Raw genomic sequence first — 14,363 nt, 5'->3', positions numbered from 1 at the left:
ACTCCTCCTCTCTCTCTCTCTCTCTCTCTCTCTCTCTCTCTCTCTCTCTCTCTCTCTCTCTCTCTCTCTCTCTCTCTCTTTCTCTCTCTCACTCTCTCTCTCTCTCTCTCTCTCTCTTCCCTCCCTCTATAACTTCCTCCCTAACCCCTATTCCCTGCTGCCATCATTGCTCTTTCAGCCACCTTCTCTCTTTCACCCAATCTGCGCCTATATTGCCACCTTCGGGACTTTCCATATGAAATCCGACATTAAATTGGTAGATGACCAGCGACGTAAGCCGATATTTATATGTTGACACAATCTAATCTGTCGCCGCCAGCCTTTCGCCCGACCTTCGTGTATACTAGAATTATTCACTGAGAGCGAAAGATTGATCACTCTACTATTATTCACCTGATTTATTTACTAATGCGTGTTCGCTGAGAAACAAATCACACTTCAATTAGGCTGTCTAAATCAATGTGTGATGAGGCTAGATTAAGATACTGGTATAACTTCTCCATAATTGAAGTAATTTCCAATTTGAAACCTTCTTATATTCTGCTATCAACTACCCGTGTAAAGTCCCCAGAAAAGGAATCTGTGGCCGTTATGAGAAACATTATAAATAGTTATAGCATCATTAGTCTACGATGTCATAAACTTTGCACAACACTTCACGTCTATTGTATACGATTCATTAATTGCCATTAATTCGCAGAAAATGCGATAGCGATTGACAAGTAGTTGAACTACATGGCACTTCGTTTTATACAGCCGTGACACTCGTCTAAGCAAAGCTTTTGTCAGTGCCAATAATTAATAGTATCCGTTTCCCGCTTTCTTATTTGCACAACTGTCCCAATCGTCATGGCGCCGAAACCAAATGAGAGATAGGTAAACACAGTACAGGGGCAATAGTGTTTGAAGTTGTTGAGGCAGCTAATGTGTATTTATCTCGACATTTGCTGTTGCGAGCCACACGATCTGATCAGGCGTGATGATACGATACTGATCGATAATAATTAATCTGATGATACGATATGATGCATGTGAGCGTTAGCAGAATACGCGAGACGCGAACATATTATTCCTGAATTTTCAACAAGCGCATCTCGAATTTTGTAATGAGAAGTCAAGCAAATGATGTTGCGATGCATTTTCGCGTATAAAAACAGGGCTTGCGCACGAGATACAGGGAAACGCTTTGGGAATGTCTCGAAAAGTTTATGATATGGCGTATGAGCGTAATATGGCGATTGATGTATGGGATTGTCTCGTTTATTACTATCACAGCATAGCAGTACATATGTCAACGTTCGTTAAAGTAAGTATCATCTAGGTAATTGACGCCGTTTAAATCAGTAAAACAGTTGAATAAAATTATAGCGATCAGCCCCTTTTCGGCTTCCTTTTCTATATCACTCTCCCTCTCTCTGTGCTCACTCACTCACTCACTCAATCACTCACTCACTCACTCACTCACTCACGCACTCACTCACGCACTCACGCACTCACTGACTCACGCGCTCACTCGCTCACTCGCCCACCCGCTCACTTGCTCACCCACTCACTCACTCACTCACTCACTCACTCACTCACTCACTCACTCACTCACTCACTCACTCACTCACTCACTCACTCACTCACTCACTCACTCACTCACTCACTCACGCACCATTCCACTCACTCACTCACTCACTCACTCACGTCACTCACTCACTCACGTCACTCACTCACTCACTCACTCACTCACTCACTCACTCACTCACTCGCTCACTCACTCACTCGCTCACTCACTCACTCACTCACTCACTCACTCACTCACTCACTCACTCACTCACTCACTCACTCGCTCACTCACTTACTCACTCACTCTCTCTGTCTCTCAACCCGTATCAAGTGCAACTTCAGCGTTGCACAAGCGTTGAAACACGTAGAACTGACGGGCAGGCCGTCTTGCGTGGTGCGCTGAGTATATTTTAAACAATACAAAAATTGTGCACTAAACGTAATATAGCTGAATAATCTGCCTTAATATTGGTAATGGATGCGCATCGCCTATGTTGTCTAGATATATTTAGATATAGTTAATTTATATATATTATGAATTTACATCTGTCAGGAACCACAATCTATTTTATTACTTAGTTTGTTTAATTGAATCAAAGCGGAAGCTCAATATATATTATCAAGAGCGTATTAAGAATGCGCATTCTTAATACGCTCTTGATATTATAAAGAACGCGACCCATCCTAACACCGCGCAGAATAGCGACCACAGAATAGAGAGTCAGCGAATACATAACTACAGCGCGGGAACTATATCGGACGAACAACAACAACAGCAGATTGAAGCGTATGGCCGAAATCGGTCTGTGAATGCGTCGGGATGAATGGTGCGCACTAAATCATGCAATGACTGCTAATAAAAGATCTATCGCAGATGACGCGGATTACTCCTCCCTCGCCCAAAAATAAAAGCGTTTATTTTTGCTCGTGTTAGTAGTTTTCGCCGTGTTAAAAATTAAGTAAGATATGCTTATACATACGGTTACATGCATGCAAGCATGAACGTTATTTAATTTTAATATATATAAAAGTGTAATTACGTGCTAGAGCCGAATCGGATTGGTATTTTTGATAAAATGCCATCGTTGAAAGAATACACACAACTTCCGTACACTCAACTGTTACAGGAACAACTTCCGTAACCCCTAATCAAAAGTTTAATATCAGAGGAAACATCTATCAGAGGTGAAAACAGAGTCCGATGGGAATCAGTGGGGCAATGGTTTTATGCGAGACATGGTACTTATTTCATTTTTGAAGACACGCTGGGGAAAAATGAGGCTACAATAACAGATTAGAAACACGACATTTTTCGAAAAACCTAAAAGAAAACTGCTAATGGAACCTAACCATACGCCTAGCAGGCATGGGATGCATAGCAGTGTTAATGAAGCGAATTTTTGGTACAGAGGACGCGATACAAACATGGCGTGGACCGCTATCGAGTTTTATTCGACTGCTATCGACCGACCGCAATATTTTTGTCTTTAACAAACGTCATTTTTATTGTGTTTTTTTCCTTACAATCAGGCTGTGTTATATGTATACACACACACACACACACACACACACACACACACACACACACACACACACACACACACACACACACACACACACACACAACACACACACACACACACACACACATATATATATATATATAGGAATGTGGTGTGTGTGCTGCGTTGCGTGCGGGCTTCGTCGCCGGGTGCGTGCTACGCGGCGCTGCGTGCGTGCGTGCTGTGTGCTTGTGTTCGGCGGCGACAGCATACACACACGGCATGGCGCGGAACCAAAGCCGACCGCTATGCAGTGACACGAACGAAGGCTACTTGAAAAATAATGACATCATACGTCCCGGGTGTTAGTGTCGAGCATGCGGTAGTCTGTTAAGAAATCGTTAAGATATCGCAGGGATGCAATGAACCGATGAGCAGGGGCCAATCCTAATAGCAACGTACGATAATACACAATTCACAATAAAGGAATCCCAATCGAGTTTTAAACGTTGCACTTCGGCCGATTTGCAACGCTTTAAATGCGGATTTACTCCATCATGGCATCGAATAGACGTGCAGTCCTGCGAAGAGATGCTACGCCACAGCGAATATATACGAGAAGTGATTTCGAAGAAATGAGCTGTTACCGCCCTTAAAGCCGTCGCTACCCAGTAGAGCAGAGCAGACACGCATTTTCTATTAACATGCATAAGGTTTATCAGCATAATAGCGACACTGAACTAATTATGCAAAAGTTCACCTGCCAGGACATTCATGGCTTCTGATCGATAAATAGACATAGAACAGATAGCATAGATTAGATAGAATAGATAGATAGATAGATCGACTAGATAGAAAGATATTGGATACGATAAATAGATAGATAGATAGATATATAGATACGATAGATAGATAGATAGATAGATAGATAGATAGATAGATAGATAGATTGATAGATTAATAGATAGATAGATAGATAGATAGATGCGGCTTTCGCTGCTGACTGAATGCTCTATCACTCGCCGCCCGCCGTTTGCCCCGACCTGAACGTTACAGGTAGCTCGTTAATTGCGCCGCTAGCATAGCTTCAGTTAAGGATACAATAATGGTTTCGAATTCTCCGCCGCTAATTGCTTCACGGCGCTGCATCAGCAGCATTCGCGCGCGATTAACGTGCCACCGATACCTCGATATTTACGTCCTCCTTGATACATGGTCACCATAGCCACGGATTTGGGCTCTTAGCGCGTGCGCTTACGGAATAATTAATACGAACGCGGGCAATTATGACTGCACGAGATGTTGATGGGATATAACGCCTTGTTTTAATGTCGGAGACACGCGAAAACAGCTCCGATGAAACCAAAATATAAATTCATTCGATCGTATATAATTGGTTTCAGTATCAGTTTCACGGCATAGAGAAACTGTAGCAGGCGATGATTGGCGTTTAAAAATGGCGTTACCATCTGGTCATGCGACCCGCGTATAGTATCAGCAAGTCTATCGTCGCGAGCTGTCTACATCGGCTCTCTATACAGGGCTTCGATCGCTTCCGAGCGATTGCAAGAATTTATTCCGTTACCGCTAATAACCATCGCCGGAGCACGGCGACGACCCGTTCTACTGGAAAACATCGTAATGGGTCTTAATGCTGCGCACAATGTTCGCGGTAAGCCAGATTAGAGACGAGGCTAACCGCATCTGACGGATTACTGTTGGCGTCTCGTTGCAGCGCGTGTCTCCAACGCGACACGTGACGGCCTGGTACGTACGGTCTCCGTCTGCTTTAAATTGCCCCGACAACGCGAGGTCGGTCGTAACCCGACGCCGACGCGCAACGCGAACCCGTGGTCCGGCGTATGTCATGAGCCAGTCAGCGCGAAATTGGAATGTATGGCCGGTCAGTAAAACAAGATGGATGCTGACGTATCAGCAGCATCAGATATATATATTATGTATCAGATGCTGACGAAAGCAGCCAGGTGTACCGAGCCGGAGCCAGCTGGCGAATTATACTCTCAGCGAAACGGTCGCTGTTTGCTCTCCGCACAGAGTTTAAACCAAATGAAATTCACGACTACATTAATTTTTTGTGTGGCCCAAAGCAAGTAGTTTATTTGATTAATATATCAGCACTGAATCGCTAGGGATTGTTGTAGAACAGCCGCTTGCGCACACACAAATATGCACAATTAGAAGACGATATTCGTTTACACTTCACACGTCTACTCTAGCTCGAGGGCCTCTTGGTGGGACAAGAATTAAACATTAGTTATACTCAATTAATAGAAAGCTTTCTACCTCAATGCGCTGTAACTAAGAAGTTTGAATAGACGACAGCGCGATGTCGTTTCGCCACCCGACTTTGTAGCTCGCATATGCGAATTGCATGCAGTCAGAATTCACACAATGGTGGCGAAAAGCCTCACGCACTTGCATTTGAGTAGGCGACGTTGCTGGGTTGTGTGGCAAGCAACAACAGTGTTATCGTCGTCACGTCGCGTTGGATTTGTGCGTAATGCTAATATTATGGCGTATCACGTCACCACGCCGTCTGTATTTACCGATACGCACTCTATTATTATAGGTTGGTGTAACCCACGGGACGAGTCTGGCGAGCAGTTATGCTAACCTTATCTCCTTCCTGTGTATAGATGTCTCAATGTCGTGTAGTCGAATCTATTCTATCGCAGTCGCAATCTGCGCTGTGTGTCTAGGCGGTGTGCAATCTAAGCTTATTTACATGCAGAGACAGACTGTCATTCAGCGGCGTGCTCGTCGTCAATCATATCATTCGGTAGCGTATCTATCTATATGCGAGCATCATTTAGAATCGTTAACGAATCACGAAATCTTGATCAACCGTCGCGGAATAGCAGTGACAGTTGGGGTGTGGCAGGATGGCTGCCGGAAGGGGGGGGGTAAGGAGGCAACAGAGGAAGCTGTAATGTGCGGTGAGATGGCTACGTGGGCGCTGTATGGCCTTCAATGAGCTGTGGGATAAGATGAGATGGCTACATTAGTGTTGTAGGTGCTACAGAAGACTGCTGGTTAGCTTAAGTTGAGTGCGCGCATGTGTATTGTATACGGGCCACACAACATATGGGATGTGCTGGGGTGGCTACATGAGCGCTATGTTACGTGAGGATGAGTTGAATGAGTGTTGTACGGAGCTAAAGGATACCATGGGGCGGTGCGAGGGTGCTATAATCAGTACTGCATATATGAAGAGGATGCTAAGTACTGCTTGCAGTTTCTGTCGAGTATAGCTGCGTGGTGATATCAGGTGTTCGGATAGCAAATCCTGCGTACTTCGATAAATAGTTGACTGATCACCTATGTACTTGCTTACAAGATACGCTAACCCTGCTTGCCTGTCTGCATTCACTAACCGATGAGTGATTGCCTGCGTGATTAGTAAGGCATGCCTGCTCCCTTCCTCTACCTGCTTCTTCACTGGTCGCGACTAGTTAAGAAACATGCTGCTCTACGATTAATAGTTTATGGGGTTATTGGCAGACAATCGTGTGAGCATAGATTAGAAATCTGTCATCACGAGCACGATAGCTTATATCCCATCTATTAGCATGAAGGTCATGGATTGTATAACATGAATCAGAGATACTACGCCATCGATTATCACGATCACCATAGTATTCTAGTATTCTAGTATCACGTGGATAATAGAATATGCGTCAACAATAATTATCAGGATTATAGATTATACTACGTGAATCGGAGATTCTACGACATATATTACCACGAAGGTCATATATTACATCACGTGGATCCCACATAGATTATACGTCATCTATATTCACGTGGATGATAGCTTACACGCCATCTATTATCACGAGGATGAAAGATTATACTTGAGTCGCATTAACACTGCGTCAGCTACAACCTCGAAGCTTATGACTGGTATAGATATCACACGTTATATTTACTCATGACAATCACAACATCTTGCCTCCACTACTGCTGAAAGGGTCGTTGTCGTATCAGGTACTACATAATGTACCCGAGGTACATATATGTATACACAAAGTGTACCAGACTTGTACTACAGAAGTGCACCCTAACCCTAACCCTAACCCTAACCCTAACCCTAAACATACCTCATATAAAAATATAAACATAATACTAAACAACCTAAAACTACCTCGGGTACATATATGTAGTACCTGATACGACAACGACCCTTCGTGCTCCACTACTCTCGTCGTATAAATCGCGGAATGTTGCGGTGGATCATTGATTGCGCCTATGTGGTAATATTGCCTAAAATGCAACTAAGCTGTTAGAAATTAAAATGAAGATGAACACCTATTGCTAGATAACATCTGCTAGATAATAAGAGTTAGCTCTTAAAAGACTTGAGATGCACAGAATTTTGTACAATGTTGAGGATATTTATGCCATCCACGCAATTTACAGAAACAATTGTATGCATTGCAACCAATCAACACACATTACTTACGCATTGGAAGCAGTTTTATATTTACACAGGGCATGCACACAGCTGAACTTTTCCAGAGCACATCATGAATGGGGCCATTATAGCACATCCAGTCGTTATATCGTAATTATATCAATCAATTATATCGTATTTCATTAACAGGGCCATCAAAATGAGAGCGAAACATTTCGTATTCGCAAAAATCGACACGGAAATTAATGGCGATTTAAATCAAAACTCAATTATGACAGCGTTGTCTGAATAGAATGCTAGTTTCTATTTGTGAATGCCATTAGGACGCAGTGCCTGCCTAATGATGGTGACTAACAAAGCCGTGAAAGGCTTCGGCCGATACGGCTACATGGTGGTTGCGTGTCTCTCTGCGTATTAAGCCTCGCTTTCTACTACACATCGGTGCGCATGCGCAGACCTCTTCTCTCTTTTATGTCCTGTCAGCCTGCATTTGCAGTCGAGCACCTGCCTGCGTAGTTATCTTTCCTTTATAACTGTTTAGACGTCGTGCGTGTCTATATCTGTCATATGCCACGACTTATAGCTCCAGGTCTTATTCACCTGCGTGCTACACTGCCCGCTAGTTCTCTCTCTCTACCTGATTATTTACCTAATTATTTACCTAATTATTTGCCTACTTATCTAAAGGCCTGCCCCGCCATGCCTCCCTGATTCACTATCTGCACATTTTGTCATACCTGTCTGCCAGTCGTCGATGAATGCGTGCCTGTCTGTCGCCATGGCGTCTGCATTTTCTTAGTGCGCGTAAAGATGCACGGATCATATCTTTACGGACTATGCTTACGATTCGGAACCTCTATACCACCCGCAGACTTACTTGATTGCTTTCCTTCCAGTTTCCGCCCGATGTGCTGCACTAGTTGTATGTAGTTTTATTAGCCGTTCTTATTGGGCGCTGATTATTAGCGAGTAGCATGCGTTTTTTTCTCCCGCATTTTCGTCCATCGTTCCTCTTTTAAGGGGTTTCTTTACTTCAAAGTAGTTTAGCATCATCGCTGAAACTTGCGGATTGATCTATTAAAGCATGGCGCGGTCGTTTTTACGCGAAATCAACGGCACATGTTCAGCGAAACTCTTACTTGAACACTCGTCTGCTGATTGTGACTCTGAAGTTTGATCTGTTAATGGCTGCGGGTTCAAAGCGGAGTCCGTTCGCGCATTTCTTTCTTATGATATATGTATGTAGCATTGTGTTATCGTACATCCTGAGGCGCTTGTTACAGACAGAAACGGCGAGAGTTTCAATGTTATCGTGTTATCTAACCATTTTTCCTCCTTCTCATATGCACACATACAGAAGCACGCGCACGCGCGCGGGCACACATACAGAAACACGCGCACGCGCGTAGGCGCATATATGGAAACATAGACGAGCGCTCACATAGACTCGCACGTACGCGCACGCACGCACACGCTCATGCTTCAAATACGCATGTACGCAAGCGTATGTACGCGTCTTTGGTACGCGTACTCTCTGCACATGTAAACCGGTAGAACAAAAACTACGCTTAGCCACCACACCATTATTATGGGTGTCACTTTCCCCCGGGCGTAGATAGACAAGATGGCGTCGGTGGCGTAGATCATACTAGATGCTTCAAAGATTAAATCTTCCACAGAAAGATTCTACAGTCATACTTCCGTGCTAGACATGACCTTATTTTTCTACCCCTAACCCTAACCCTAATCCTAACCCTAACCCTAACCCTAACCCTAACCCTAACCCTAACCCTGACCCTGACCCTAACCCTAATCTTAACACAAGTGCAACCACATCACGTGACCGTTCATCTACGCCCGGGTGAAAGTGTTTCCCCACCATTATAGTGGCCTAACTGGCTATTAAATTCTTCACTAAAGGCTGCGGCAATGGATATCAGTAACTCGGGTTTTTTTCTCTCCACATCCCAGGATGTGATATCCCGGGGATTAGATAGCCATCTGGAAACGTCTTATTAGACGTGATGTCGCTAAATTGCCTAGCGAGGATTTGATCTTCCCCCATCTCTCTCTATCTCTCTCTCTCTCTGCTCTCTCTCTCCTCTCTCTCTCTCTCTCTTCCCCCTCTGGTCTGCTTTCTCTTCTCTCTGCTCTCTCGCTCCTCTCTCTCTTTCTCTTTCTCTCCCTCTCTTGCTGCTCTCTCTCTCTCTCTCCCCTCTCTCTCTCTCTCTTTCTCTTTCTCTGCCTCTCTCTCGTCTCTCTCTCTCTCATCTCTGCTCTCTCTCTAGTCTCTCTCTCTCTTCTCGCGTCGCTCTCCTCGGGCGCATCTCTCTTCTACTATATCTTTTTTTTCTTTATCTCTGCTCTTTGCTCTCTCTCTCTCTCTCGCTTTTTCTCCTCTTCTTCTCTGCGTCTCTACTGCTCTCTCTCTCTCTCTCTCCCTTCTCGCTCGCTGCTCTTTCGCGCTGCTCGTCTGCACGTCTGCTCTATATATATTTTTTTCTCTTTTATTTCTGCTCTTTCTCTCTCTCTGCTCTCTCTATATCTCTCTCTTCTCTCTGCTTTGCTCTCTCATCTCTCTCTCTCATCTCTCTATCTCTCTCTCTTTGCTCCATCTCTCTCTTTCTCTCTCTCTCTATCTCTCTCTCTCTCTGCTCTCGTCATCTGCTCTCTCTCTCTCTCTCGTCTCTCGTCTGACTCGGCTCTGCTCTCTGCTCTCTCTCTTGTCTCTCTCTCTCTTCTCTCTCTCCTCTCTCTCTTTCTGCTCTCTCTCTCTTATCTTTAATCTTCTCTCTCTCTCTCTCTCTATCTGCTCTCTCTTTCTTTCTCTATCTCATCTTTTCCTCTTCTACTCTCTCTCGCTGCTCTCTCTCTCTCTCTCTCTCTATGCTGCTCTCTCTCTTTTTCTCTCTCTCTCTCTCGCGCTTCTGCCTCTCTTCGCGTCGCTCGCTCTCTCTCGGTCTCTCTCTCCTCTCTAGATTCGTCGTATGCACTTTACGTTGAGCTTGAACAGCTTCGCCGGAACGGTCTCCAGCCGCCTGGCTTTCACTAAGCCAGCTACGCGACACCCATGGCAACGAGCGGCGTGTGTGATTCCACCAAGTCTCTCTAAGCATTTAATCCCCCGTTGATGACACTGTCGTGCCCGGCCCACATAATATAGCGCTTAACTTATAGCCTGTTGATGTAGTAGGTGTTCGCGATCGAGATAATGCCGATAATTAAAGAAATTATGAATTAATTAAACACTAAGCTATTAGAGATAAATCGTTCTGACTTCCTCCTTGTCCCCTGTCATTATTGTTGCTGCCTTGTGAGATTGCGCACATTACATCCCCCCCCCCCACTTCGCTCACTAGTCTCGGCGCTCTGTCTCCCATCACAATGCTCGCTTCGCTTTTCTCATGCTTCTACAATTCGTTACGGCAGCCTTACGAGCGTTTCTTGTTGACAATGCTCGGTGCGTCTCCCCAATTATTCGATACTTAGTCCTAATATTATATCGATTCGGCGGCATTTTTGTTGGCGCGGTTATCGCATAAGCGCGTGCGTGCGTGCGTGCGTGCGTGCGTGCGTGCGTGCGTGCGTGCGTGGGGCGGGCGTGCTTGTCGACTTCGTGCGTCAACGCCACGCGACAGGTTGCTAAGCGCGACGGAATACGTGAGCGCTGTCTCGCGTCCTGTCGTCTTAGTCACGCGGCGAAAACACGGCGAAAACACGGCGAAAACACAGCGAAATGCATCGAGATGCGATCTCGCGTGACGGCTACTAATAGACGTTGAGTAATATGTCAGTGCATGTTCATTTTCGCGAGTTGTGAAATCGAAATCACCGATAGGCGTATCTCTTACGCAATGATACTATATGTAACACTTCAAGTGTACAGAAGACGCCGCACACACACACACACACACACACACCACACACACACACACACACACACACACACACACACACAACACACACACACACACACACAGCACACACACACACACACAGCACAACAAAACCACACACACACTCACTCACTCATCAACTCACTCACGCACGCACGCACGGCACGCGCGCGACACACACACACACACACACACCCGAGCGCGCGCACACGCAAAACACACACCACACTACACACACACACACACACACACACACACACACAGCACACACACAATCCGCGCGCACCCCCCCCCGCCGCGCGCACACACACAGCACGCACACACACACTCACGCACGCAGCGCTACGCACGCACGCACCATACAACAACCACACACACACACGCACACACACACACACACTCACGCACGCACCGCACGCACATACACACACACACAGCGGGCCGGGCGGCGCGCGCGCAGCACACACACAGCACACACACACCACACACATATATATAATATATACGCCACATGTACACACGCACACACACGCACATATTTACGCATATCGCATATATAAAATATGTGTATATCGAAAGCGTGAGCGAGAGAGAGAAAGAGAGAGAAAGAGAGAGAGAGAGAGAAGAGAGAGAGAGAGAGAGAGAGAGAGAAAGCTAAGACAATATATGGCGGAAGCAAAACTGTGAGGCAATGTACGCCTTATTAAACAGAAAATACTGAGCATGCGTCTATCGTCCGTACACAATTACTATATGGTGTTCCACGTCAATGTCTTAAACTAAATAAAGACCAATACACTGCAGATTACTGAAGAATATTACCAGAACTAGGCTTGCTTATAACTTTAATCATATAATTGCATTTCGCACTAATTAAACAAAATTATATTTGCTAGAATGGGACGCTCGCTTCTAATGTAAGCCTAATTGGTTCCGGTATATTGATAATAGGAATAGGAATATCCGTGTAAATTTTAACGTGCAAGAAAAAAAATGCAAGCGATGCGAAGCCAAAGCGAAGGAAAGAGATGATGATAAGCATCTAATAAAATCTCGCCGAAATGCAGACAGACGCACGGCATGCACGCACGAACAGTGCCACACAGCACACAGCACACAGCGCTACACGCACTACGCACACGCAACACGCACAACCGCACGACGCACACGCACACGGCAGCACGCACACACACAAACAACACACACACACAGCATGCACACGCACACTACACACGCACTACACACACGCACAACAACACACGCGCAGCACAATGCCGCCCACACATAAACGCGGCGCATGCATCGTGCATAGCATAATCCTACCTTGTAGAAGTAGTCCGACATCTGGTGCGTGTCGTTACCAATGACGGCCGTGTTATAGGAGCCGTTAGCGGCGTGCGTGCTGTCCCGTGCCGCCGCGTCCATCATGAACGCTTCTGCCGGCTCCATCGTCCGACGGCGAAAATATCACGCGATGTCGCCTCGTGTCAGCGACCAGCACGCTCCCGTGACAACAGCTTTCACGTACACGTCTCCCGTTATGTCACCTATGTCGCTGTCATTCGCCGACGCCAACGATCGTCAGCGGGGCGGCAGTGGACAGCGTCCGAGCGCCGTAACTCACGGCTGACCACCGGAGCGAACGCGAAGTCCGATGGCGAGCTGGTTTTGAGGCCGAGCGAGCTCCGCAATCCTGGTTTTAATTCGCCGGATTATACGACGATGCAGTGATTCGCATCGTCGACATCGCGTGTAGTGACTCCCGCGCGTGTGTAAGTCCGCCAGCGCTTATAGCCGCACGAGAGAAGCCACCGGTGGGTTCGGCGAGCGACGGATCGCTGGTGAGCTGTGTAGGTGTGGGTGACGTGCGGCGTACTGCGCCAGCGTGCGTCCTGATGCGGTGCAGCCACGGCGCTGCTGCTGCGTGCGAGTGACCGTCAGCAGCGCGCACGCCCGGCCGCTGTTCAGCACGCGCACGCGCACGCACGCACGCGCACACTCTCATATAGGTGCACGCACACACGCACGCACGCACGCGCGCGCACACACACACACCCGCACACACTCTCATATAGGTGCACGCACGCAATCAAATACACGCGTACACGAACGAACGCACACGCGCGCGCACACATACACGCGCACACACGCGAATGTGCGCACGCACGCGCGCGCACGGATATCCATACACCAACTTACGCATGCCCACGCACACAGACGCGCTAGCACACGCACGCACACACAGACGCACACGCACGCACACGCGCACGCGCACGTACACGCACACGGACACGGACACGCACACCCACGCCCACACAGAGTTTTACCGCGCGCGAGAGAGCACGAAAAATGGCAACGATTTTTCTCTTAGACTTTATTTTTCCGCGCTTAGGTCTCCATATTGTCAGTGTTCAACCAATTCAGTCTCGTCTAGTTAGGGAATCTTAAAGGGTTCCGATGCGCGAGAAGTGATTTGTATACTGGGGCGTGCGGCGAGCGCACGACCAACGCCGGGTATCGTTTCCCTTGCGACGTAACTACTCTCGCAACAGGTTTCGAAATCTCGGCGGAAAGACGGAAGCCATATACAGGCAATGTGTTTAGCATGTAGCACAGGTAGACGGCATGGCATGTGAGTGACGTGTACTTAATGCTTTGAGTGCGATATACGAATTCGAGCTTAACCGTGTTCAAATCATTGTTTTTTCGTTAACACATATATAAACAGGAGTTAATAAAGGCAAGGAGTTAATTTGTCTTTATTAACTCCTGATATAAAGTAAACGTATAATCGACATTACCTTTGCTCGGTCGTGCAGTGCGCACGAGAGTTCAACGTAACGGACGCGCCAAAGAATTACTTCCGCTACCTGAATCTACTATCATGAACTTTTTTTAGACACTAGCCATGAAATCCATGAATGAGACATGTACATATCCAAGCAAAAAACGCGTCTGTGCTTAATTTAAAAAAATTGC

General features: G+C 46.5%; 1 protein-coding gene across 1 annotated transcript in view; it reads right to left on the bottom strand.

Annotated features, from left to right (window-relative positions):
* Positions 1-12,877, bottom strand: part of LOC106820820 (cardioacceleratory peptide receptor-like) — a 63,054-nt gene extending 50,177 nt beyond the window's left edge. The window contains 1 exon segment of the mRNA XM_014825390.1: positions 12,708-12,877. Within this exon segment, the coding sequence (XP_014680876.1) occupies positions 12,708-12,833 (126 nt within the window). The 5' untranslated portion in view covers positions 12,834-12,877.
* Positions 12,878-14,363: the final 1,486 nt, after the last annotated feature.

The sequence above is a fragment of the Priapulus caudatus genome, unplaced genomic scaffold, assembly GCF_000485595.1.
Source record: "Priapulus caudatus unplaced genomic scaffold, Priapulus_caudatus-5.0.1 Scaffold49, whole genome shotgun sequence".
NCBI classification, from domain to species: Eukaryota; Metazoa; Priapulida; class Priapulimorpha; order Priapulimorphida; family Priapulidae; genus Priapulus; species Priapulus caudatus.
This window is presented reverse-complemented; position numbering and strand designations above follow the sequence as displayed.